The sequence below is a fragment of the Erythrolamprus reginae genome, chromosome 9 (genome assembly GCF_031021105.1).
Source record: "Erythrolamprus reginae isolate rEryReg1 chromosome 9, rEryReg1.hap1, whole genome shotgun sequence".
In the NCBI taxonomy this organism is placed as follows: Eukaryota; Metazoa; Chordata; class Lepidosauria; order Squamata; family Dipsadidae; genus Erythrolamprus; species Erythrolamprus reginae.
The window spans coordinates 5,858,171-5,885,652 of NC_091958.1; the positions used below are offsets into that span (position 1 = coordinate 5,858,171).

The window sequence follows — 27,482 nt, forward strand, 5'->3', positions numbered from 1 at the left end:
CTCCCAGAATACCTCAGCCAGCACTGCTGGGAGTTGAAGTCACAAGTGTCAAAAGGTGCCAGGTTCAGAAACCTCTGTACGATGCAATACAAGTACATCCACTCACCATGTTTACCATGTTTAGAATTCAGTGTAGGAAATTACCTGTGAATCCCTGAAATACATCTCATAGCGTTGTATCATTTGCCTGCTGATCATGCTTCCGTGATAGACCACAACGTTAAGGTCGGCCCAGGTGCGGAACTCTCTCTCCCAGTTGGTGATGGTCGAAAGCGGAGCAATGATCAAGAAGGGTCCTCTTATGCCGTTACGAAGGATGTCATAGAGGAATGTTATCGACTGGATGGTTTTGCCAAGGCCCATTTCGTCTGCTAAAATGCAGTTTTGCCTGAAAGCACAAGCACACTTGCTGGTAGGGCCATCAGGAGGAATATATACAGAGTACAGAATAACAGAGCATGGAGGTCTTCTAGTCTAACTCTCTGCTCAAGCAGGAAAGTCTATACAATTCCAGATAAATGGCTGTCTAATCTCTCTTTAAAAACCACCAGGGATGGGGCACCCAAAAGTTCTTGAGGAAAGCATTCCAGTGGTTAATTGTTCTCACTGTTAGAGTTCTAAGTTGGATCTCTCTTTAATCATTTTCCACCCATTATTTTTTGCCCTTACCCTCTGCTGCTTTGGAGAATAGATTAGATTAGATTAGATTTATTGGATTTATATGCCGCCCCTCTCCGTAGACTCGGGGCGGCTCACAACAATGGTAAAAAAACAATACATAGTAACAAATCTAATATTTAGCAATCTAAATTACAGTTTTATGTTAAAAAATCCAAAAGAAACCCCAATATATAAAAAACAAGCACACAATCGAATCATACACAGAAACTACATGGGCAAGGGGGAGATGTTACAATCCCCCCATGCCTGACGGCAGAGGTGGGTTTTAAGGAGTTTTCGAAAAACAAGGAGGGTGGGGCAATCCTAATCTCTGGGGGGAGCTGGTTCCAGAGGGTCAGAGCCACCACAGAGAAGGCTCTTCCCCTGGGTCCCGCCAGACAACATTGTTTAGTCGATGGGACCCAGAGAAGGCCCACTCTGTGGGACCTAACCGGTCGCTGGGATTCGTGCGGCAGAAGGCGGTCCTGGAGATATTCTGGTCCGATGCCATGTAGGGCTTTATAGGTCATAACCAACACTTTGAATTATGACCGGAAACTTATCGGCAACCAGTGCAGACTGCAGAGTGTTGGAGTAACATGGGCATATTTAGGGAAGCCCATGATTGCTCTCGCAGCTGCATTCTGCACGATCTGAAGTTTCCGAACATTCTTCAAAGGTAGCCCCATGATAGGTTGACCCTTCTCTGTGACAACCCTTCAAATATTGGAAGACTGCTGTCATGCCACCCTTAATCCTTTTCTTCATTAGGTCAGACTAGAGTAGATTTGTTAGAATAAAATATGTATGCTAGATCTTGAAGCATAGTTATGAACTGTAGTTAAAAAGTAGGGATGAATTTATGCTGCAAAAATGGCTGGAAAGATTTAAGAGTTAGTATGGTATGATTAAAAGAATATTTCATACCTCTCCCTTGATTGCTCCCTGTGCCTCACATTAAGATTCTTCAGGGAGTGAAATCTTCTTACCTGCCTTACCAATTCGGAAGCGAGTGCTTTGCGCATGCTTTCCATTTTGCGCACATGCTTTCCATGCGCCACCACCGTATGCACTTTTTCACCCTCTGCGCATGCACAGAAGGCTTTGCACATGTGCAGAGGGTTAAAAAAAGAAAATGACGATGTCTGGGTGGGTGGGCAGAGCCTCGTGCAACCGTCACCTACCAGTTTTCCAAACCACTGGAGCCACTGCTACTGGTATGCCCAAACCGGGCCGAACCAGTAGCATTTTACCCCTGGATTCCACTCAATCTTTTTTTTTTTTTTGCAATAAACTTTATTGGTTTTTAAAATAACATTTTTAAAAGCAGTATCTTAAATATACTTCCAGTAAACCTGCATTGATTCATAAGTAAAAGGAAAATAATCAGTTACGCATCTCTCTTTCATCATAGTATTTACATTCAAACATTATCTTTTTCACACATCAATCAATATAGTTATATAATATTACTTTTGATTTGAGATGTCAATCAATTTAATTTCATATTACTATTTCACATTATATGATTTCTGTATTTCCACTCAATCTTATCCTGTGTGTATTAGTTTCAATCAAATCCCATTTTATTATTTTTGGTGCATCCAAAAGTATTTCAAACCAGGAATACTTCAACTTACTTTAGAATCAGCTATAAAATGAACATTACTTTGACTGGTTTAGAGAACATACCTATTATACCAATTGAAAAGAAGCCAGTTGAGACCTTCTAATTGGTATTCCCTGAGTTGATTGCCATTTTTATATTCCCTGGACTGTTCTATTTTCTTCCACGCGTTAGGAGGAGGACGATCCTTAGAAATAAAATACAAAATGAAAAATCTTTGAAATTATTCACTGGATGGAAAAAAAAGAAGGCAAAAATGCATTGTGATGGGGTGAGGGGTTGGGGGCTCTGAAGAATATATCCCTGTAAATCTGGGACACTGTAGACTAGCTTCTGAAATACAATTGCTGAAATATGCAAATACATTTATACAAATAACTTATAAGAAATTAGTCTGAGTTTTTGTTTTTTTCATCATGCAGAGAGAGAGGGAGGGGGAGGGAAGGAGGGAGGGGCAGACAGACAGACAGACAGATCTCCCCCCACAAAAAAAAATTAGGCTTCATGGTTTTACAATCCCATCTAATCCAATTTAATCCAACCCAACCCATTCCTTGTTTTATCCTCAACATCAGAAACCAGGGCAGGAGATTTCTATATTTTACTTTTTTGAAGGAGATGAGATGGCTTTTTGCAACTTAAATAGACCTCATGATATGATTTCTGTCAACTAAACAATGCCGCTTGTCGGGACTCAGGGGAAGAGCCTTCTCTGTGGCAGCCCCGGTCCTCTGGAACCAACTCCCCCCAGAAATTAGAATTGCCCCCACCCTCCTTGCCTTTCGTAAGCTACTTAAAACCCACCTCTGCCGCCAGGCATGGGGGAATTGAGATACTCTTTCCCTCTAGGCCTTTACAATTTTATGCATGGTATGTCTATATGTATGTTTGGTTTTTATATTAATGGGTTTTTAATCGTTATTAGTATTGGATTATTGTTGTACGCTGTCTTATTATTGCTGTTAGCCGCCCCGAGTCTCCGGAGAGGGGCAGCATACAAATCAAATCAAATCAAATCAATCAATCAATAAATGATTTCTCAGCAGAATGGTTAGTTATTTCTAGTTCTCTTACCAATCGTCTTGAATCAAGCCTTAAAGACTGCAGCTGTTCAAATTCTTCTATTTTTCCTTGGTCTACATCTTCTTTCAATTCCCAAGTGCTGTCTTCGTATGGCAAGGAACACCACTTGACTAAATAGTAAGTAACATGCTGCAGTGGGGGGAAAATTACTTGGGTTATCCACTCAACCATCTCATGTATAATTACTGAGTATAAATCTTCCTTAGATGCATCAAGTTTCTTTTCCCATCATTTTTCTTTTTTCTTTCTTACCACTCAGTTCTCAATGTTCTGAATATTAAATTTGTTATTTACCTATTTATTCTGTCCTACATTTTATTTCTATAACTCAGAGCTAATAATCTGAAAATATATGTACATATCAGTGCATATATGTGTTCGTTTCGCAGCTCTTGATTTATATATGAGAACGGTTTTGTTTTTTAAATTATAAAATGGTTGGTTTTTTAAGTTATACCTCTCCAGTGTCTTTATCTTCACAAAAGGAGACTTCTAAAACCCGGTCTACTTCAATATAATCAGGATTAAAAAGTTCTTCCTCCATCTAAAAATTAAAATAGGGTTATAAATATGTATACTTTATTTACCTGAACAAGATAACACAGTGGCCAGCTTGAAATACAGACTGCTATGCACTGTGACGGATTCATATTACCGGCTGTACCCAAATTATTAATAGCATGCCTTGAAAAAAAATGTTTTCTTCCCTTTTTTAAAAAGAAAAATCCATTTATAACAATTGACTACTAAACACGAACAGTGCAAATATGTTCTTTGCTAAAACAACACCCGAACTATAACATAGGGGTCCCCAACTCCCGGTCCACGGAGGCCGTGGCATGCCAGAAACCAGTCCATGCAAACAAGCAAAGCCCCATCCACGGGATGCAGGCAGCATGCAAAACCAAGCCCCCTTCAGTCCACGGGAAAAACTTTTTCCACGGAACTCGCCCAAAAGGTTGGGGCCTGCTGCTACAATATGGCAAAGAGCAAATCATACAAAGCCCTAGCAATCAGTACATTCATTGGTTTAGCAAGATTTTTGGGTGGGATTTAATAGATACTCACATCTGCAAAAAAATGGGCCCTCTGTGCTTGCCTCAGCTTGAAACGTTTGATTTTCTGCTGGATTCTTTTGTCCTTTAAAAGCTGCTGCTCTGTGGCCCATTCACAGTGGAGGTAGGAGCTAGCATTACAAAAGGGCGTGGAAACTTTATTATTGCCAGCACTGGTTTTTATGCAAGCTTTTACGACATGAAGACAACTTGTGCAACAAAAAGTGAAATTCGGGGTTTTTTTGCTAGAATTACGTTCTAGAGATTTTTATTTGGAGCATTTGTTTCCTTCTTGTTGAACTCTGGAGTGAAGTCAAATAGCAAACATAAAATAGCTCACTCTTATTTTAGAATTAGTCCTCTATTACAACATGCACCGGATAGGAAATTCCAAACTATGGATCTGACTCACAGGCAGGAATAAAATGTTCTCCTTCTACTTGCTGATTGCTAGTGTGATATTGAGACACTTTTACATGGTCAAAGGAATTTCAGAACCAAGGACAATTCTGTTCTATGGTTGCCTAACTTTTTTAAAAAAAAAAAGTTTACAAACTGAAGTACAAAGGTATGCTCTTAATTTGGATAAACACTAGCAATTTAATTACAATACTTACTAGTTTTTGTATTTAACAAAAAATTCTTCTGCTTCTACTGACACGGTCCCAGGAATCTGAAAATGTACATCATATATCCTGTTTAATATGCATTTATAAATTTTATTTTCATTCTGAATTTAAAAACGCATAAATACCTCCATAATTTTACTCACTTTTTTTACAACTCTGGAAGATAAAATTTTATCTACAATTGCTGCATCTTCTTCACTTGGATTCTCCTGTTTAGATGAAAATATGAACCACATTTTAATCATACAGGAATTATCCCCATTGGGGATAAGAGGAGAAGGAATTTCTTAAGCAATTAAACCTTGTGAGTGTGTATTAGGACTGACTCAGTTTCCACCTGATTATTCAATAAATGTGGCAAATAAAATCCTTGACACAAAGTTCTATTTATACTCTTCCTTTCAGTGAACGAGGCAGATGCTCAAATATTTTGTTTTGACAATACAAGAATATTCTTACAATAGTGAACTCCCACAGTAGTGGAACACCTAAGTGTATACATTGTGTATCCAATCCAGAAAAGGTCTTTTGAGTAAAAGGATTGAGAGAGCACCCAGAGTACCATGTACCATGTATTGTTCTCATACACCTAGTACTCGCCAAAGCGGGATTATAATAACTGAATGTAACTGGTTGTTTCTCAAGGTTGTTCCTGAAATCATACTGGGGCTCTCTAGTGCAACACAAGAGGTGTTGACTACAGTATCACACTATAAATATTTTTTGACAAAATGTAGTCACTGTTGCCTAGGCAGAGAATCCCCCAAACCTGTCCCTCAAACTTATATATAAGGAGAACTACAAGACGTAAACTGCCCAGTTGAAATTTTACTTACTACAAATAATTGTAAAGGTTGCTCAGCTGGCAAAGGAGTAGAACTTTTTTTTATTTTTACAGAAACTTTGGTTTCTTCCTCAGATTGCTTTCCTTCACCTTCTTCGGCATATTTCTTCCTTTTAACTTGTCGATTTGATCTTCTCTTCTACAATAGGTAGAAGGACATGACCTTAACCCATCATTTACAATCATTTTTTTTCTCTCTCTCTTTTTTTTTAGGGGTTGGGGGTAAGACAGGCTGATCCTGAATTAATACCTATTTAAAAAAAGGACTGCGTTTTAAAAAAATACCTGTGAACTTCCGTCTTTGAAGGGTGGCCGAGTTGTCTGTTTAGCATCTGACATTTCATCTGAGGAATCCATTTTTCTCTTCTGTTTTTTACCCAGTGTAATAATAAGCTTGCTGTTTTGAGACAAAAGACATGGTTACCAGTGCACAAAACTCAAGCCAGGATGGGAATATGAAACATCAAGTCACATACAAAGGGGTTTTTTTTACTTTTTTTTACTATTATTTTACTATTATTATTTTTTACTATTATTAAAATAATAGTATTCCCTATTATTAAAATTAAGTGAGTTTAATCCCTGAAAGTAGGAATATTATTTTGCAGAGAACAAATTAAAGGAGAAAATCATTGTCTGCTCCTAGAAGCACTAAATATTTTACATGTAAAAGCCACTGAAATGAAAATAAATGTAATGAACATACACTGTATATGATTATTATTATTTATTCACAATCTAGAGTAAGCAGAGCATAACATGTCAGGTTGACAGCTTGGGTTTCAGATAACCAAGTAATATAGAAATGATTTCATTACTAACAACCAATGACTTTATAAATGTAGGGGAAAATTATATTCTAATGCAACAGCATTAATTATATTTCTACGTTTATACTCAAAAGGTTACAGAAAAGAGAGCAATATTAATCTCATCCCATCTCGCTTTTAATCAGAGGGCTGCAGAGACATGTAATTTTCCATATTTAAAATCTGACAAGTGCTGCTTTTCATTGCATTTTTAGAATATTCACAATGTGATTACAATCCAACCCCAATTTGGATAGAGATGTCCTTAGATGCATAATTTACGTATTATAGATTGGATAATTACACACCAAGTAGAACTGAAAACTGGTTTAGAAGAGACCTTTCTGTCGAACCAAAGCCCTTTTGCCCACATAATTTGGTCTTGTTTTATATATTGTAAATGAATATATGCCATTCATTTGTTGCAACTAATACTGTAATTGCAGCAAATGAATATCATATATAATACACTGCTGGAAAAAAAATAAAGGGAACACTTAAACAACACAGTATAACTCCAAGTAAATCAAACTTCTGTGAAATCAAACTGTCCACTTAGGAAGCAACACTGATTGACAATCAATTTCACATGCTGTACAATTTCACATTCAACTTTGTACAGAACAAAGTATTCAATGAGAATATTTCATTCATTCAGATCTAGGATGTGTTATTTGAGTGTTCCTTTTATTTTTTTGAGCAGTATATATTTTTACATTCTCTCTCTCACACACACATAAACATGGCTAGCCACTGGAAGATAATTTTAAAAAACCATGATATGTAACAGGCTCAATTTCAGCTGCACTACATTAAAAGAAAGAAATGCTGTTTTAAATCATAACCGTATATGCCTGAGTTAATGAATGATATTGGAGTTAAACAGCAATTCATCAAGATTAACAATGTTGCCACTTTCAACAATAAATGATTTCTAGACACAGGGTAGCTAAAACCAAACAAACAAGCAAAAAAACAAAAGATACAACTCAATTCCATTTTCTAACTTTACAATCCTGAAAGATTTAAGGGCAGAATCTTATAGAAACAATTGTAAGCCTCAGCTGCACTTTTGAATGCCTTAAAAAGACTCTCAAATATACATCTCCTGCGGGAGTGGACATCCATACTGTCATCAAACCATGTGGCCCAAGAATCATGTATCTCTCCAACTTTAAATTTGCAACAATGCTCTCGATATACCATAGTTGGATGTTGAACCAAACAAAATGCATGTGACATATATGTAAGATAAGATTACGTACTGTCAATTTAAAATATACGAATAATTAGCATTCATAACATCAGAAATCAAGGCAATGTTTTTAAACCAAGTGAGGCATTTTGAATGACGTAGTGTCAAAGAACAGAACGCTAAATAAAATGTAAACAGATTGCACAAATAATCTTCTGTTTTCCTGGGGAAAATGCTACTTCCATTATTGCAGAGGTTGGGGGACTATGGCCCTTTTATGATATGGGAACCTCAGCTTCCGGAGCATGCTGTTTGAGGAATTCTGGGAATTGAAGTTCACAGATCGTAAAAGGGCCGTAGTTCCCCACCTCTACATTAGAGAATCAACTTCAGCAGTGGCCATAAGGTGGAGGCTACTAGGAATTGGGTTTTGTGCTACTTGGAAGCTGGCTACGTGAACGTGCCCTTCAGGTAGTTCACGAAACCCATTTACAAATCAGCAGACAAATCCACACCTGAAAACATACTTTATCCTTCCATTTCTTTTTTTAAAAATAAAACAAGCATTCCTTAATCATCAAACTACAGCTGCCGCAGTCAGACCACGCTGGCAAGCTTCCATATCGCACATGATTCATCCTGCCAACTTTATGACTCATAATTCTGAAATCCACCTAAGATTGCATAGATCAAATTCGTGTCTGTGGGCCTTGAACAACCAATGGATGTGCCTACCCAAAACAGAGCCACTTGTGCTACCTTGCGAAAATGGACTAAGCTTGGTTCAAGTCCACTTTTAGTCCATGGAGCTCACTGGGTGATTTTGCATCAATCATTTCAGTTTACCTCTGTAACCTGACTGTTTTTGGATAAAATTGATGGTGTGTGGGGGGGGATGCGAGTGTAACATATACTATATTAGTTTCAGAATAATGTGCCATATGAACCCATTAAAATACCCCCCAAAAATCACATAAGCTGGGCTTTTAAAATTTAATAATTAATTAATTGACAAACTCTCTCTCTCTTATTAGATTGAGGAATGTAGCAAACTAAATATATAATACATATATGCATACTATATTAGTTTCAGGAATAATGTGCCATATGAACCCATTAAAATACAGTACTCCAAAAATCACATAAGCTGGGCTTTTAAAATTTAAAATTTAATAATTAATTAATTGACAAACTCACTCTCTCTCTTATTAGATTGAGGAATGTACCAAACTAAATATAATACATACTGTATATGCATATGCATATACATACTTACATACCTATATACATGTGTGTGTGTGTGCGTGTGTGTCACCATAGAAAACATTTATTTACTACTAGGTTTATATCCTTCTGCAATTACCAGTGACTGAATAATTCAAAACTGGGCTACAGGCTTAGTCAACATAACGTTTGTAGAATTTATCTACTTTTTAACACGCTGACATAATTTTTCACTGTTATTTCAAATCTTCAACATTATCTTGGTTGTATCATCCACATCCTCACCATCGCAACCGCCTGAATTAAAGTCTTACTGAAACCCAAAATACACTGATAAGGGCATAAAGGAAAACGTGAGCCAACTTACCCAATTTTTGCCCTCTCTTTAGTTTTGGAAGAGCCAGTTTTGGGCTTCCTGCTTTCTTTGTCTTTTGGTTTGGATTTAGCTTTTCGCCCCTTTTTGTCTTCCCTCCCCTCCGCCGAAACACTGGGGAAGTTTTCTGGACTCATGACTCTTGGGATATTTCTCTCCCCTCTCTCTTTCGCTTTGGCTATGGCCTCGGATATGATGCGGTTGGCTTTCTCCTGCTTGCTTTCGGATTCCACTTTTTTCTTCTGTTTCTTCTCCAGCATTGATTTCACCTGGGTATTCTGCAGCTTAGTGTACACCCCGGGACCATCTGCTTTCTTGGCAGAGGGGGGCTGCAAGGAAAAAATGAAGAAATAGGTTACTCGTCTTAGGTAGAGCTACGGATGCAGTCAAAACCTCAGGCCAAGCTATATATGTGGACCTTGAAGGAATGGTCAACAGGAGTTGCTCCCAAATACAGGTAGACCACAACTGAGCCTAACATTTCTGTTCTTAAGTGAGTTTTGCCCCGTTTTGTGACCTTTCACGCCACAGTTGTTGAGTGAATCAATGCAGATTTTAAGTTAGTAACCCGGTTGTTAAGTGAATCTCGCATCTCTCATTGACGCTGACTGTCAAAAGGTTGCAAAAGGGGATCATGTCACCTTGGGACACAGCAATGGTCGTGAGTATGAGTCAGTTGCCAAGGATCTGAATTTTGATCCCAGGATCATGGGGATGCTACCAAGGTCGTAAGTGTGAAAAACAGCAGCGAGTCACTTTTTTTTTCAGTGGCACTATAACTTTGAAAAGTCACTAAATGAACTGTTGTAAGTCGAGGGCTACCTGTGAGTGATTCCAGCACTGAGTCAACAATTCTAGGTGCGTTTATGCAGAATGCATGTTTCTAAGGGACTTGCTTGTTTGCAAATTTAGAAGCGCAGTTCAACAAAGCCATTTGCAATACATGGAGATGAGGAAAAGCAGTGGATTGCTTGATACCTCCAAAGTTTGACACCTCCACACCTGAATCAGCCAAGAAAGGAAGGGATGGTTAGGAATATCTCATCCCTTTTCTGGCGGCTCTTTTTAAAACTCCCTCCCTCTCTTGTTCACTGCATTAAGAGGAAAAACCTCTATAGCAGAAAGGCCTTTTAAAAGAACGTAGGATTTTCAGCAGTGGAATGATATTTTGTTAATCTAGATCTACATCTGATATTTATACGCAGATTCAATAAAAAGTGTTTGAATCATATCACAAGTTTGCTAAAAATCATTTTTAATTGATCATATAACTATAGATCAAAAAATCATAAAAACAGGATTGGTATAAATCATATTCCTGATGAGAAAAAAAAATCCAATACTCTGACTTCTCTGCAACATTTGGGGGGGGGGAGATTATCTAACTTCAGCTGCAAGAAAAATGACTTCATGTGAGGCCCTATGTATTTTGTGCAGTAAAAACAAAAAACAAGCATCAACATGTTAAAGGCAGATAATGTTTTTAAGTATTTTTCCTCCATTGAAAATGGTACTTATACTTAAATATACAAAGTAGCAGAGTTGCAAATTGTTAGATCAAAACAGTGAAGCTCCAATATATTTTGGATTTTACAATTTTTGACTTTGGAATCTGAAAATTCTGTTGCATAAAATGTGCAGGGCTTGAAACCTTCAGAGTCTGGGGGATTAGTGAGCGTGCACACGTTCAGAGCACAACAGAAGATCAGCAGCCTTCTAGACAAGGGTCTAGTTTCCAGTCTTCAATCACAATTGTGGGTGGGCCAGTGTAGCATTCCTGCTGCAACTGCATTTATCCATATTCTCCATTTTAATTTTTGCTTCCTTCTTTTCTGCTCTATTTCACCTGAGTCACAAATTTGCCTCTTGCAGGCCCACTCGTGTTTTCTTTGTTGTGCTTACAAAAATACAAAGGTCGCATTTTTAAATGTATTTTTTGAACAATTGCTTCTTAGTTATTCTTAGTTATCCTTGCGTTTTTAAATGGAATTATGAATTAACAGCACTTTTTCCTCTCTGGACAAGCAGAATATGGTAGTAAAAAGAACTCAGGGGAAAGGGTCACTACTACTACATTATCCACTGCTCTAGCCACTGAGTGAAGTTAAAGATGTCAAACGATGTACCGATGAAGCATCAAGGAAAAAAAAAATCACACACTTACATAACACACAAGTTAACGTCATAACATAATCTGTATGTAAAGCATTTTTTTTACATTCAGACACAAAGCATTTAGCTCAAACAGACTTTCACTGCAAGGCTACCCCTTTTACACTTAGATGATCCCAATCAATAAGTTATGAAAATATCCTTTGTTTAAAATTTCATGTATAGCTGATTCACAGGAAGCAGTTCAACAGTCCCTTTTGTTTGACCGTTGTTTCTAAATGTACCCAGATTGAAATGCCTGATTGCAGCATAAACAATTAGCTTTTCTGAGACTGCATGGAAGACAGTTTTTTTTAAAAAAGCACAATGCAAAGAATGGAAAGAATTTCCTATCCAAACAGGGGGGGAGGGGGAGGGAAAGGGGAAAAAAAGGAGGAGAGAAAGAGAGACAAATAAAGAGATAATAATTATGTTATGTTCTCACCCATAAATGTGCCTCTCACTACAGCAAAGGGGGAAATCAGGAATTTCCAAGTGCATTTTCAGGACAATTCCAGTTTCCTTCCCTGGATACATATTTTTCCCCCCTATCTCATCCAAGCGCTAACCCACAGTGCTGCGGCACCAGGGAGAAAGCGGGGCTAAGGACAGCTCAACAAAATGCCATCTCAAGGCCAGCAAGCTACAACAAAAATCACCCAGATTCGGGGGAAAAACAGCAACAAGCTCAAGATGGCGATACAGGCACGACTCCCGTAGCAGCGGCAGCCAGTAATAAGGAAGGTTATTCAATCCCATTAGCCTTTTAGCCCAAAGAACCCCTCCTCCTCCCACTCATTCAAGCTTTCACTTACCCTTCCTCTTGGCCTCTTCGCTGAAGACATTTTTGGCATGAGACAAAGGTTGCCCTCGGGTTTTCCACCACCCGAGAAGGTAGGTTGCGTTCAAGGGAACGGCATTGAAAGGAGATTGCTGAATGGCCTATTTAAGCCAGCCGAGAGCCAAGGCAGACACAGCCTTCCGCAAACACACATTGTGATCTATCAACATTTTTTTTTCTCCCCCCTCTGGACTGGCATTAAGTCTCCTTCCTCTGCTGGACAAGTACACCCTCGGCCATCCTGGGGCGGCAGGCTCTCCAAAATAGCTCTCCCGAGCAGAGAGCTTACCTTCCCACAAAACACCCAAAGAAACGAATGCACAAAGCATCAAAATGCATCGGCGGCGAGAATATTAGAGATGTCGTTAAAAAATACTGACTCCTTCTGCGGAAGTAGGCCAGCAGATGGTGCTACCAGTTATTATTCCATTAGACTCTGCAATTTAACCCTCCACGGACTGTTCTTCCCTACATGTGGCAGTAGAGTTAACTCTTCATGCGTCCACCTTCTACAGGAGCTGGAATAATATCTACTTTTATGGGTGATGTATATAAGGAGTGTTTAAAACTTAACAAATAACTGTTTTGGTGGAATCCTTGTTTTGCCAGATGAGTTATTTTTGTAACTATTAGTGCACAATATTCTAGTATCAGATTTTAACTTGATGCTTTCAACAAGAGTTTATTACAATATTATTTTGAACTGATGTTTAAACTCAGTTTCTTACACCTTGTCTAATCCAGAATTAATCTTCTATCTTCTTTTCATTCTGTGATATTTAGAGGCAAATTGGGTACCGTATTTTTTGATGTATAAGACACACCTTTTTCCTCCCTAAAAGAGGCTGATAATTAGAGTTGTCTTATATTCTGAATGTAGCTATTTTTTCCAGCCAGAACTAGCTGCTAACGATCTTACCAACTCTTACCTTGCAGGCTCTTTCATTGTTTCTCTCTGCGAAGAATGTTTTCCAAGCCCTAAGTCTTTGCAGGGTTTTTTTTTAATTACTCTAACTTGCTGAGTAAATTTCTTTCCACTTGCAAGCTCTTTCATTGTTACTCTCTGCAAGAAATGTTTTCCAAACCCTGGCTTTGTAGGGGGTTTTTTCATTGTTTTCCTTGCTTTGAATGTTTCTTTCCAGCCTTAACCAGGTGCTAACAATGTTCCCAATTCTTACCCACTTGCAAGTTCTTTCATTGTTGCTCTCCGCAAAGAAGAATGTTTTCCAAGCCCTCTTTGCAGGGTTTTTTTCATCGCTCTATTTGCTCAGACTGTTTCTTTCCAGATGCTAACGATGTTCCCAGCTCTTACTGGCTTGCAAGCTCTTTCATTATTACTCTCAGAATAATTTTTTAAGCCCTTAATAAGGGGATAAGCTGACCAGACTAAGGACGCTAGCCAGAAGAATATCTAGTAAGCAGATTCTTTTCCCTATTTTCTTCCCCCAAAACTAAGGTACGTCTTATATTCTGGTGCATCTTATACTCTGAAAAATATGGTAGTTGAGAATATTTCCTAAAATATCATCCTCACATTTTTGTCAAGAAAGGAAATAAAATATTTATAATGATCATAGCAGGAAAAGAGACTGAAGCCACGGGTTTATTTAAATATTAAAAGCAAAAGGTTTTAAAAATCATTTTTGGGTTGATCAATATTGATTACGTCTTACTAGTATGGAACTGAATTAAGACATCTGATAACTCAGATATCAGAGGATAATCAGAACTGCAGCAAAAACAATTGCTACTAACCTGCCTTCCATTGAGGACCTGTATACTGCACAAGTCAAAAAGAAGGGCATGAAAATATTTACAGACCCTTCACATCCTGGATACAAACTGCTTCAACTCCTATCCTCAAAACAACACTATAGAGCACTGCACACCAGAACAACTACACACAAGAACAGTTTTTCCCCAAACGCCATCACTCTGCTAAACAAATAATTCATTCAACACTGTCAAACTAATTACTAAGTCGGCACTACTATTAATCTTCTCATAGTTCCCATCACCAATCTCCTCCCACTAATGACCATATGACTGTAACTTTCTTGCTTGTATCCTTACAATTTATATTGATTGGTTCCTAATATGATTTGATTGCTTATTTGTACCCAGATTATCATGAAGTGTTGTACCCTATGATTCTTGATGAACGTACACTAAGAGCATATGCATTAAGACAAATTCCTTGTATGTTCAATCACACTTGGCCAATAAAGAATTATATTCTATTCTATTAATCATTAGCATCTAAAAGTTACAGTATTTGCTACTAAAGTTTTATTTATATATAACTCTAACCTAGAATTTAACAATTTTGACGTACAGTGAATAAATGACCCTCGTTCATCTATAAACAAATCAAGGAAACTGCAGGGCAGGTTAAGTTAGAATAATTTGTTACATCCTAACTACCACAAAATCAAAACCAATGAAGAAACCACAGTTCGGATTCCAACTTGCTGGAATAAGCACAAGCCAGAGATTTCAATTTAGATAATAGTAAATCACTCGGATTTATACCATTGGAATACTGTGGACAAAGATCATATAACATTTCTGAAAAACATCTGTACTTTCTTGTTTAGCCCAAAGAATGAAGGCAATCATAATCTTGCTTATACTCCCGGAAATCTTCCACAAACCATGGTATTGTCGACTTTGAAGCAATATTTCTTTTAGATCTCAATACTTATAGTTGCGTTTAAATATAAAATCTCAAAGATGAAAAGAGTGGAAAATAAATTTCAAGATCATACTACAAAAAGAGAAGATCACAAAGCCCGAAGGAATTCTGTAAACAGTATTTAAAGAGTTACACACGCTATTTATGAAACCAGTGGAACTATTGAAGTTAACATATTTTCCTTAAATGGTTCCAGTGACAAAGAATAAGGCTGATGAATTGATCACATTACACAGAAATATATAAAAAATAAACTTTTCAAATTCCCAATCGTGGATGTTGAATTTTAAAAAGTACAACAATCTTAACAAATTCATTCTTTTGTAAAATACGATACTTCTGTTCATTGTTTATTAAATACTTCTAGAGAATTATGAAATGCACTCAGATTCTGAGAATTCTTAAGTATATTTTCAAGCAAAAGTTTAATGAATTTAATAGTACTTGATTTCAAGTAATTGTTTCAGGATTGCGGTAGAAGACAGGTTCAAGGGATAAAAGAGAAAAAACAAATTCAGAAAAAAGGGGAATCAGAAATAGACGGTCATATCTGATGCTTATTTCAGCTGAAACCATAATGGGCATACAGTCTCAAGGGGGTTGTCTGTTCTGGCCTATTGATTCTCATGAACTAATTTTGAAAGAAATGTCATGTGCAGATTAAACCATAGTGCAATATATAGACTTTATATACCTCAGTCAAATTTAATTTAGCGGGAGCTTTAACAAACAAAGATTTCAACAGACGGCATACTACTTCATTAAGTAAGGGACAAATGACTGAATTTGTGGGCCTCATGCAATGTTATTACGGAAATATACTACAATAAATATGAGACTCACATACTCTCCTTTCTCTTCTCCTTCTATATATGGCAAACTATGTTCAATTTTAAGGATGGTTTCAGACTTGCCAATTTCATACTATAGTTTCTACAGCTGACTTGTTTCAATATAATCATAATTTAACATTCAGTACAATTCAAAATTCTGTTGTAGTTCAAGACCATGTTTGATGAAAATTAGTAATATTTCACTTTAGAGAAACAAAAGAAAAAAGGAAACAGGTGAAAAAGAAAGAATCGAAGAGTTTGTTGGAGATTGCTCTCATCACTTCCTGGGCATTTTTTAGGAAAGTGGACTTCAAATAATAGAATTCATTGTAATTATCATGTTGGATGGGATACCTTGGAGTTCACACATCTTATGTATGTTTTTACAATCACTATATAAAAGGTGCTTTTTATATCACTGTATCTCTGTTTCAGAATCATGTTAAAGCTCAATTCAGAGGCGACTTGGGCTTAGCCTGACTTTGATCCCCCAGCATATTACTCTTTAGATAGACTGCCGTGAACCACGAATTCCAACTTATTACGCTCCCTTTTCCCACTGCTTCCTGGAATCCACTTCCTGTTTATACTTTGCTTTAAGGAGGAACAGAGGACGCCAAGAGCATGAAAACTACTGTTAATGACTCTGCTTTCAGTTACTGAGTTTCCTGGCAGTGCAAAGCAGCTTCTGCAACGCAGGACAAGTAATAGCCAGGCTCATATTTCAATTCTGGCTGCCAGTTCAGGACAAGGAAACTTTCTCCTAATGTATAACTGGCGACAGAGAGAATCACTGCCTTGAGGATTCTAAAAGTAATATATTCATATAAATCCATATTTTTTGCAATGCATTTATTTATTTATTGGGCTTTTATGCTGCCCCTCTCCAAGGACTCGGGGCGGCTTACAACATATAATAAAACAATGTATGACATTTTATATCCAATTAATTAAATATACAAATCTCCAGGGGGAGTTGATTCCAGAGAGTCGGGGCTGCCACAGAGAAGGCTCTTCCCCTAGGACCCGCCAACTGACATTTTCTAGTTGACGGGACCTGGAGAAGGCCACCTCTGTGGGACCTGACTGGTCACTGGGATTCGTGTGGCAGAAGGCAGTCCGGTAGGTATTCGTTCTGGCCCGTTGCCCTGTAGGGCTTTATACTGCAATGGCTAACTTGTACAGATCAAGAGAGCTTGGAAACGGGCATCTGTTCACTTTTGAGTGAAGTAATATTATGCAAATTATTTATCTCTTCCTTTGGTAGCCTAGATCTTTCTCTATTAAGCATAAAACGTATCAGGAAAGACTTCATGAACTCAATCTGTATAGTCTGGAGGACAGAAGGAAAAGGGGGGACACGATCGAAACATTTAAAATATGTTAAAGGGTTAAATAAGGTCCAGGAGGGAAGTGTTTTTAATAGGAAAGTGAACACAAGAACAAGGGGACACAATCTGAAGTTAGTTGGGGGAAAGATCAAAAGCAACATGAGAAAATATTATTTTACTGAAAGAGTAGGAGATCCTTGGAACAAACTTCCAGCAGACATGGTAGATAAATCCACAGTAACTGAATTTAAACATGCCTGGGATAAACATATATCCATCCTAGGATAAAATACAGAAAATAGTATAAGGGCAGACTAGATGGACCATGAAGTCTTTTTCTGCCGTCAGACTTCTATGTTTCTATATGTCTTCACAATAACAAGCTGGTACTTAAAAAAATAATACACATTTTGCAACTCTTAACATACAGAGAGTTAAATCACTAATGGATAACTTAAGTCCATTAATTTCAATATTCCTACTCTAAGTTTAGTCTAGTCTGGATCCTATATATCGTGATTTATAGGCCATCTTATACATCCTACTTTTGATATATATGTATATATTCCTACCAAATTCATATATGATTTTATCTATATGATAGATAAAATCTAGAGGAATCTAGATTTTTATCTAGAGAAATTATTTGCTTAATATTTTATTAAAGTTTTTAAAAAGTGCATGCATTAAAACAAATACACTGACTAGTTCTATGTATCTGATATTCAGAGGAAATCAATACAGATGCTCATGCCTTCTCAACAGTGATTAAATAATTAGAAAACTTGTAATTTGAAGAGAGAAGCTATATAATTTAATACTTCTAAAAAAAAACCATATCCCTGATTTTTAGCAACGAAGTATTGCCTCTAGTCTAGGACAAGACTTCCAAGTCATGTCCTCAAGATATCCTGTGACATATTTCAAAGTAAAAATGTGCATACAATATTCCATCTGTATAGTACTGTGCTATCCAGAATTATATTCTGTATAAAAATTAACTATCAATACTAACATATTTATTTATTTTATTAAATTGCACTGGTAACTGACTGAAAATCAACAAAAAGAAGGCTAAAAATTCCAAGGTCAACTGGAACACTGGAAGGGTAACATTATAGTCAATTCATCCACATGTACTACCTATATAATTTAATACTTCTAAAAAAACCATATCCCTGATTTTTAGCGACAAAGTATTGCCTCTAGTCTAGGACAAGACTTCCAAGTCATGTCCTCAAGATATCCTGTGACATATTTCAAAGTAAAAATGTGCATTCAATATTCCATCTGTATAGTACTGTGCTACCCAGAATTATATTCTGTATAAAAATTAACTATCAATACTAAAGTATTTATTTATTTTATTAAATTGCACTGGTAACTGACTGAAAATCAACAAAAAGTAGGCTAAAAATTCCAAGGTGAACTGGAACACTGGAAGGGTAACATTATAGTCAATTCATCCACATGTACAGCCTGTTTATGTGTTAGGTGATATTATGGTTAAAAAACTGTACGCACAAGATCCAAAAAAGCTTATACCTGAACAAAAATATTTTTAAAGAGATTTGCTTGGGAGGCATCTAAATTTTTTTTAATGAATTTGATTATATCAATTTGTTGTTTTATTTCTTCCATTTTACATTACAAAGTTCAACACTTGGCAAGACTGAAAGTACAAATAGTAATTACAATGTCAAACCACAAATTTAGAACAAATTTTAAAATGTGTGTTTCGGTGTCTTTTGCAAAACATAGCAGAAAACTGCAGTTTCTGAAATGGACATTCATTTTAATTTCTTATGCTGTTTGATATTTACCCCACCACAGATAATTATAACTTCATTTCACGAATCTCATAAGGCATAAATATCTTTCAAGACAGATACTAATTAGTTCTGCTCTTGCCTGTTAGTGTTGGCCAATAGCACAGTAAAGAATAAACTTTATTTCATAGCATAATACTGCCTTACAACAGTCCCAAAGGTGCTTTTTTCAAAGAGCACCTGGACTTTCTTTATTGCCTTTGAAGAAGTTTCGCTCCTTATCTGAGAAGCTTCTTCAGTTCCAACTTTCAGCTCAGCCACATCACCGACGCTAGGGTCCTTCAATCAGAACTGAAGAAGCTTCTTGGATGAGAACTGAAACGTCTTGGAGGACCACAATGGAAGTTGCCTTTGAAAAAAATACCTTTGTGATAACCATTCCACAACAGTACTGTTACTTACCAGGGCTTCAGCACTGATGTCCTTCTGCTCTGGCTGATGGAGATGAGAACCAGGAGGATACCACGAATGGTTGCAGTTTTGGGACTGAGTCTGAAGGAGGTTGGCTTGTGGGACAAGCCGCTGCTCCAGCTGATGTTCTAAATCATTACTTGGGGCATCCTGAACAAAGGCAGTTTCATCAAACTGGGGGAGGAGATCTTCCTGGAGAAGGGCTTCTGGGTCGAGTTCTGTAAACGATGCACTTTGAGACTCCACCTGGCGGAGCAAATTCTCGTCCAAAGATGAAAAACCATTGCCCTCTATGGGGTCACTGAAGTGGCTTAGCTGAGGACCTGAACCAGGAGGAGTAGAAAAATTCATGTTCACCGCAGAGAGCTTTGAACTACTGAAGGTGCCCTGAGGTTGTGCTGAATGCAACACGTGGAAATTATTCGAAGTCAGTGATGTACTTGAATTGAGGAGGCTGTCCGAATCTTCTTGTTTGGTCCCTCTTCGGGTCGCGAAGGCGTCGCTCCCCGAAAAGTCAGGCAGAGGGTGAGATTGCTGGCCGACAGAAAGAGTTGTGGAAGATTGAAGAAGGCTGGAAGGAGAGATCTGGTTGCTATTGTAGGGGAAAGAGGGCGAGAACTGGGTGTTGATGGAGCACGGCGTGATCGCAGGAGAGGCCCCGTCGTAGCTTCCTTCTTGATTGCCGCAAAAGTGGGGAGAGTTATTCCTACTCTGGGAAAAAGAGGGCATGGAGATAGACTGTTGCGATTTGGATACGTCAACAGCTTGGGAGGGATGGGGAATGTTAGTTCTATGTGAAACAGACGCGTTCACCTCCATGAAACCGTCAGGCGGATTCCGAGTACTCTCCCCTGCGTTCACGCTTGGCGGCAACTGCAACGAGGCGCACGGATGATGCTGTTCGCTGGCCTGAAATAAGGCAAAACTGTGGTGTGCTACAAAGCTTTTGTTTTGCTGCATAGACGGCGTGGGCCCCTGATGGAATGGAGATCCGTTCTGGTTAGAAACGCTGCTCGAGGTTTGGTGGCCCCACATCGGGCTCCCGCCTGCTACATCGTCAGGAAACAACCCATTGGTCTGAGTTTGCGGATGGACAGGAGAGCAACTGAAGTCGGAATGCGGGGATAAAACGCTTTCGACCGGGCTGCTGAAGGACTGGCTGACCTGAAGCTTCAGAGAGTCGTACTGGTTGAGATGTTCGTAGTCGTTCAGCTTCTGCTGAGTCGGTGCCTCCTGCACGTGGTTTAAAGAATCGATCTGCAACGGCTCAAACTCCGCGCCCAAGTTCAACTCATCAACCAGAGAAACAGGCCCCGTTTGCACAAAGGCATCATCTGATAAGCCTTCCAAGGTATCGCTGAAAAGATTGGCATCATCAAAAAAGTCCATCATAGGATCGGTCATTTTGATACAGTTGTGCTGTTTTGCCACTACCACAAATGGAGTTAGCAAGTCTCACGGCAGCACACAAAATACTTTTTTCAGTGGGAAGCACTTCATCTAAGCCATGTTGACATCCACCAGTATTTTTGTAGAAATAGGATTTTGAAGTGTTTTAAAATTCCTAGGTAAGAAGGAGGGGATGGAGAAAGCAGTTAAACAGTTTGAAATATCATTCAGTTACTGTGTATTTAGAATAGAATTTTTTTTATTGGCCAAGTGTGATTGGACACACAAGGAATTTGTCTTGCTGCATATGCTCTCAGCGTACATAAAATAAAATATACATTTGTCAAGAATCATGTGGTACAACACTTAATGATTGTCATAGGGGTCAAATAAGCAATGAAGAAGCAATATTAATAAAAATCTTAGGATATAAGCAACAAGTTACAGTCATGCAGTCAACATGGGAGGAAATGGGTGAAAGGAATTGAATCATTGTATCTGTTAGGTGACATTTAAATACAAAAAGGACCTTATGCAATAAACATATTTTAAACCCATTACTTAAATTTGTTTTAGACAGGTTTTGATACATTTCCCAAACAATGTATACTAATAGCTTTTTGTACTAAATTATGTTGTGAGCTGCCCAAAATTGTTGAGAGTTGGACAGCATGCAAGTTTTATACAAGTGAACATAATCCAAAATGCCTGGTTCCACAAAACGTTTTTGTTTGTTTGTTTGGCAAAGCAATTGTGAACCTTCAGGCTTATGTCTTTTTATTGGTATCAAAGTTAAGTACGCAAGCTCAGTTAAATTCCCCCGAAATTCTCCAAAAATGTAGCCGCACATGGGATAAGATATATTCCTTAGGGACATGGAAAATAAATGTCAGTGTGGTTGAAGGAATATATTCAACTGAATAACATATTGCTTTAACTTTACTTATCATGCTTGATTTCAATACTTTGCCCCGTTCTTTCTTTTCCACAGTGATGTTATATTTTACTGAAATACATTCACTAATATATATATATGTTCAGTTTAAGGGGAGTAAGCTCATACACAATACTAAGCCGTAATAGTTATTTGATTTTGGCTTTGTGTGTTATATGAATTCATTCAGAGTAAAACATATTAACACTGTAATTGAAATTCCGTAAACACTTTCTGATATCTTCTTACTGGTATGTTGCTAAATATATTTTTATGTATGAATATATGCATTTATGTTTTTCTTTAGTTTCTCTTTTATCAAGAGTGATACAATGTTTTGGGTTCTTACTCTTCTGATGGCCTCAACCATTGTTATTTGATGTTGTTGCAATGTGTCTTTGATATTGTCTCTCTGTCTTCTGGGTTTGCCTTGTGTTCTTGGACCTTCTCCTTTTTTATATATGCCTCCTACTGTATGGAATCCCGCATCCTCCTCTCCAGGAGTGCAAACCACTTTATTTGCTGTTTTTGTAGGTATTTTAAGACTGGTTCTATTGCAAATTCTTTCTCTTATGGTCTCATTATTTTAATTTCATCCCTTCTGGTCATGCCAGCAACTTTCCTCAAATACATATTTATAAATGCAAAAGTTACATAAACTATAACATTGCCTAGTTTCAAACATGTCTTGAAACTATAATAAATGAAGAATTTAATCATGAGTTTAATAGAAAATAAGAAAAAAAAATCCTTACCCATTAATACATAGCACATTTTGTTTAAAAGTTTTACTTAGTCCTGGGAAATATTTGGTCCCTGATGTAATTGGGTAGCATTGCAGATCTGAAAGATAAATAATAATTTTAAACATTCAGTTCTAGTATAATATCTTCTTGGAGTGCTGCAAATTTGCCGGTATGAAAAATGTTAGGTTGAAAATACAAAAGCTGGATATGAGAGCAAGGCATTGAGGCACTGCACAGCTCTGCAAATATAAACAATTCGGAAACATCAGTTCTAGTATCATGTTTTATCATATAGCACTGGTGGAAAAGCTATTACTTTAATCTCATTAAGCGCGCATGTCCCAGTATTACCAATTTTAAGTAGTTCTTAATTAAAGCACATTTTAATTAAACAAAGCAAGCATTGCTTCCAGCAAAACTATCTAACACCATGGCCCAATAAACGATTTAAGACACAATTTAACTTTTAACACAGAAACATCAAGATAAGAATGTTTTGGAGATTTAGAGCTCCCATTAGAGAGTTGATTAAACACTCGCTCTAGCTTTAAGGCCAGGCTTTGGAGCTACTATAGTGTGTAAATTCTGGTCAAGAAGCATCCATTGATTAATGCTAAATTCCGTATGACCTAATACTACAAGCCAGTTTTGAAACTGGGTGAAATGGGAAGGAATCTCTACGCAATAGCACAGGCAGTACTGATATCTATCCAAGGTGTATCCACTAGATCATTGTTTATCAAGCTGAGACACTTTAAGATGCAACCAGTTGAACTCCCAGAATGCCTCAACTAGCTTGGATGGCTGGGGCATTCTGGGAGTTGATGTCCACGCAACTTAAAGTGGCTCAGCTTGAGAAACATTACACTTTGCCAGCAAAACGTTTCATGACTTAATTGGGCACCCTACAGCTTAAATCAGAAAGTGGTTTGGGCTCCTGAAGGTAACTTCCACCTAAAATTCTATGGGTTTTTACTCCCTTGCTTCACACTTCTGCTGTTCTAAATCATGTTCCTAGCCCCCCAAGAGCAGATTCTCGGGGTCTACAAGAATTATGGAGAAGGAACTTTAGAAAAACCTACACTGCTCCCATTTTATGAGAGCCAATAGCACATCATGCTTTGATCTTAAGCTAAATGAACCTTATTAATATTTTGACAGGGAATGAAATAACCTATTAATCAGATAACTAATAGATTATCTGGATCTTAATAAATATACTCGGGAGATAAATCTGTTTTGGTGGAGCAAGGGATTTGTTTGCCCTCAGAGACAGTTCTCAGAATTGTCCCAGAATAAGGTCTCTATCAAAACTAAGTTTTACAGATGGGGGGGGCTCACAAATAGAATTTGTGTACCAGGGTTTGAGATATATCAAGTGTACAGTGCTTTCTTTGTCAAAGGTGAACATTGATAAACATTTTACTAATCCCTATAAGCTGTGTCCCTCTGAGGAGGCAGTATTTGGCTAACTGCTTGATGACAAAGAGCAAACCTATTTCATTTGGTGACCAAAAAAATCACCCTCTTACCATTTGGTGCACAAACTGATTCCCTTTCTCAGGTTACACTGACACACCGGTGTTGATTGAAAAAATCTTTCTTCTAGCAGACGTACTGGGACAGCAGAGCTGAGATGATGAGGAAAACAACAAAGCATTAGTATGGCAGAAGTGCCACAGAACCAGCTTTACAAGAGTTAAATGACACCGATAAACCAAGGAATCCTTATGGAATCTGCAATATGTGAATACTGTAAGTAAATGTTCTATTGTTGTGTTTGCATTAACTTGCCATAATTTTATACTCTTGGTATGATCAAATGACTAAATCAGTAAAGTTTCTACTATATCAGTAATAGTGCTATAGTAAATAGTCACACTTGTAAGACATTACAAGGCGTGCAAAAAGCTTATCCTAGATATATACTGTAATTTACTATTAAAAAGTTAAGATCATAACATTTTTCATTACAGTAGACACTAGAGACTCTATTATGGAACATATTACATAATGGGAGATTTGAGACAGAAAAAGAATAACTAAAACTTCATTCAACATGTTTACAAGATAAAAATTATTCATTAAAGATATAGAGATGACAATCTATTAGAGAGGACTGAAGGGAAATTAAGACCCATACAGGATAAGAATACAAATGGTTATCAGGATCTATATACTACTCAAATTCTCCTGTTTGTCTGATTTGCAACCTTCATGTGGACAAACCAGGCCATTTATAGGTCAACCTACCTCAAATGGGCTAGTTGAATGAATGCACCCAGAATCCATTATTCCCATGGGATTAATTTTTGGCAAAATTGGGATTCATTTAGTGCCACTGTGTGCTCATCCATGGTCAGGAGATCAGACTCTTCCTGCCAGTTTTAGGTTAGAAAATTAATGATGAAGCTGGCAGAAAATAAGTGGCTATTCCCACTGCTGTTCTGTTTTTGTTTAGGTAAGGACATATTTCTGAAATGATCACCCAATGAGTTATCTAACACAAGTGTCTCCAGCGCTAGCAACTTTACAACTTGTGGAGGTCAACTCTTAGAATTCCCCAGCCAAGCGTACTGTTTGAGTAATTTTGGGAGTTGAAGCTGAAGTTGAAGATCCCTGGTTTAGTATATTACTTTTAAACCCCTGGTTCCCAATGTGGGGCCCACGCTCCACAGGTGGGCAATTTGCTTTTTAATGGGAGCAATTGGAACCTTATTTAAACCAAGCTAATGGGCTTTTAGTAGGAGTTCACTTTTTGAATAGTAAGAATTGTATGTCACTGGGAGGGGCATCAGTATTTTAAGAATCCTTAGGTGGGGCATGGCCAAAGAAAGATTGGGGACCACTGTTTTAAACCAAAAGTAAGAGAAGAATCAGCAATGTTTAGGAGAATCTGGTTAGATTACAGTGAAAGTAACTATGAAGAAGAAATATTGATAAGAAGGATGAAAATGAGGCACACCAGGAATAGATGACAAAGATTGTTTCTGAAAATTAATTATCAGCGTGAGAGTAGATTACAGATCAAGCATGATCCTAGACCAGGGGTAGGCAAAGTTGGCTCTTCTATGACTTGTGGACTTCAACTCCCAGAATTCCTGAGCCAATCATGCTAGCTCAGGAATTCTGGGAGTTGAAGTCCACATGTCATAGAAGAGCCAACTTTGCCTACCCTGGTCTAGATAATGATCATGTGGGCACTTTAGGCTCTTTAAATCATCTGTATTGTATGTTTTTATTCTATACTTCTCTAATTTGTGTATGTTAGAAAGGATCTGGAAACTTCCATTACTAGCATTTCTGACCTAAACATTTCTTAATATAGTAATGAAAGATCACAATAAAGTACATATTAATTATAAAACATCACAGACTAAATAGAGCAGTCATACTACTTATAGCACAACTATTATATTTTATATTATACCCAGATGCTGCAAGTGGAGAAAATAAGTTACTCCAATAGACAAACTTAGGAGGGACATGCAACATATCTGAATTTCAAAACAGGTTGTCCTGATCTAATTGGAAATGTTTCAATCATTCCAGAAGAATTATAAAACAACAGTTTTGAAATGGAAACACAACCATTTCAAGTTTGAAACATGTCCAGTAGGCACAGGACAGAGCAAGAACACTTGGCAAGAGTGAAACAGCTGTTTCAAACTTTTTGAACTTGGAACAGGTTACTTCAAATTCAAAATGGATAAATTTTGAGCTTGAATGTTTGTATTATATGATTTAATACCATGATAAATATGCTGACTAATTCATAACATGGTGATCAATCAAAATGAGAATTCACTAAGGCTATGATATCAAGCTGTAATGAATTTTAAGAGGGCTTGTTTGATCTCTTTTACCTACTGCAAGTTAATTTGCATCTAATAGTTACAGTCCTCTATTGATAGGAACAAAATCAAATCTATGCAACTTTAAATTTAAAAATCACCCCTGCTCTATTTCCCTGAGATCTTTTAACTTTTAGAACTTACAGATTACTAACCATGATTTAGAAAAGGACCAAGCTTTTCACTGTATATGACAATTCGCAAGGAAAAAGTAATTTAATATAAAACTGATGTGTACACACATAAGCCAGCAGTCCCCAGTTATTTAGGGATGCACAGGACTAAACAAGGTTTTCTCTTGCTGTAGTGTGTAACACTGCTGCAGCCTTTCAGAGCAACCTTTCCTTTACAGCCATCCCTTCGGCTCTGCAGCCTCTGGTCTACTGATGGTGTGGCCACAGCCATTACTAGATAGCTTTAAATGGTAACGTAGTTAGAAGTGATTATTGTCCATATTTGAAATAATCATATTTAAAGGAATCATCTCCCACTTAAAGTAAGTGGATATGTAGCCAAATTACCCAACTTTTCATTAAAAGCTAAAATTATAAAGCATAAAAGTTTGCATCAGAAAAAATATAAAGGCCACAATATGAGCAGACATCTTAGAAAACATATATAATTATCAGAGTTCTGTAAAAATAATACTTCAAAACAACTGTAGATTAATTTACGTAAGACGGGTGATATGCAAACAACTGTAAAATGGGGATATATATGAAGTATGGTACATTATGTCACCTTCAGTAAATATATATTGAAAATATGAATGATGATATGAAACCTATTTCCACATGTTCTTGAACAACTTTCACATTTTATATTTTTAATGCATTATCAGCCACCGTTATCATTACCACTATGTTAAAAAAAATTACACATTGAGGGATGACAGCATGAAATCCTACATTGTTCCAACTGGTTTACTTTGATATATCTTCTGCAAGCTGAAGCATATGCTTTTATTTT

The 27,482-nt window shown here is 37.3% G+C and overlaps 1 protein-coding gene across 6 annotated transcripts in view; it reads right to left on the reverse strand.

Annotated features, from left to right (window-relative positions):
- The window catches only part of CHD9 (chromodomain helicase DNA binding protein 9), a 52,143-nt gene extending 27,853 nt beyond the window's left edge, over nt 1-24,290 (reverse strand). For 3 of the 6 annotated variants that reach the window (XM_070760169.1, XM_070760171.1, XM_070760168.1), the window contains exons 1-11: nt 19,582-21,154; nt 9,494-9,828; nt 6,184-6,295; nt 5,891-6,037; nt 5,198-5,263; nt 5,043-5,098; nt 4,439-4,556; nt 3,828-3,914; nt 3,362-3,499; nt 2,353-2,474; nt 145-388 (exon numbers count right to left, since the gene is read on the reverse strand). In XM_070760169.1, coding sequence (XP_070616270.1) covers nt 145-388; nt 2,353-2,474; nt 3,362-3,499; nt 3,828-3,914; nt 4,439-4,556; nt 5,043-5,098; nt 5,198-5,263; nt 5,891-6,037; nt 6,184-6,295; nt 9,494-9,828; nt 19,582-20,994 — 2,838 coding nt within the window. In that variant the 5' untranslated portion in view covers nt 20,995-21,154. Of the gene's footprint in view, nt 1-144; nt 389-2,352; nt 2,475-3,361; nt 3,500-3,827; nt 3,915-4,438; nt 4,557-5,042; nt 5,099-5,197; nt 5,264-5,890; nt 6,038-6,183; nt 6,296-9,493; nt 9,829-12,465; nt 12,597-19,581; nt 21,155-22,668; nt 22,757-24,191 lie in introns of those variants that run through there. The other 3 variants (XM_070760173.1, XM_070760172.1, XM_070760170.1) reach the window with 2 other exon arrangements.
- Nucleotides 24,291-27,482: the final 3,192 nt, after the last annotated feature.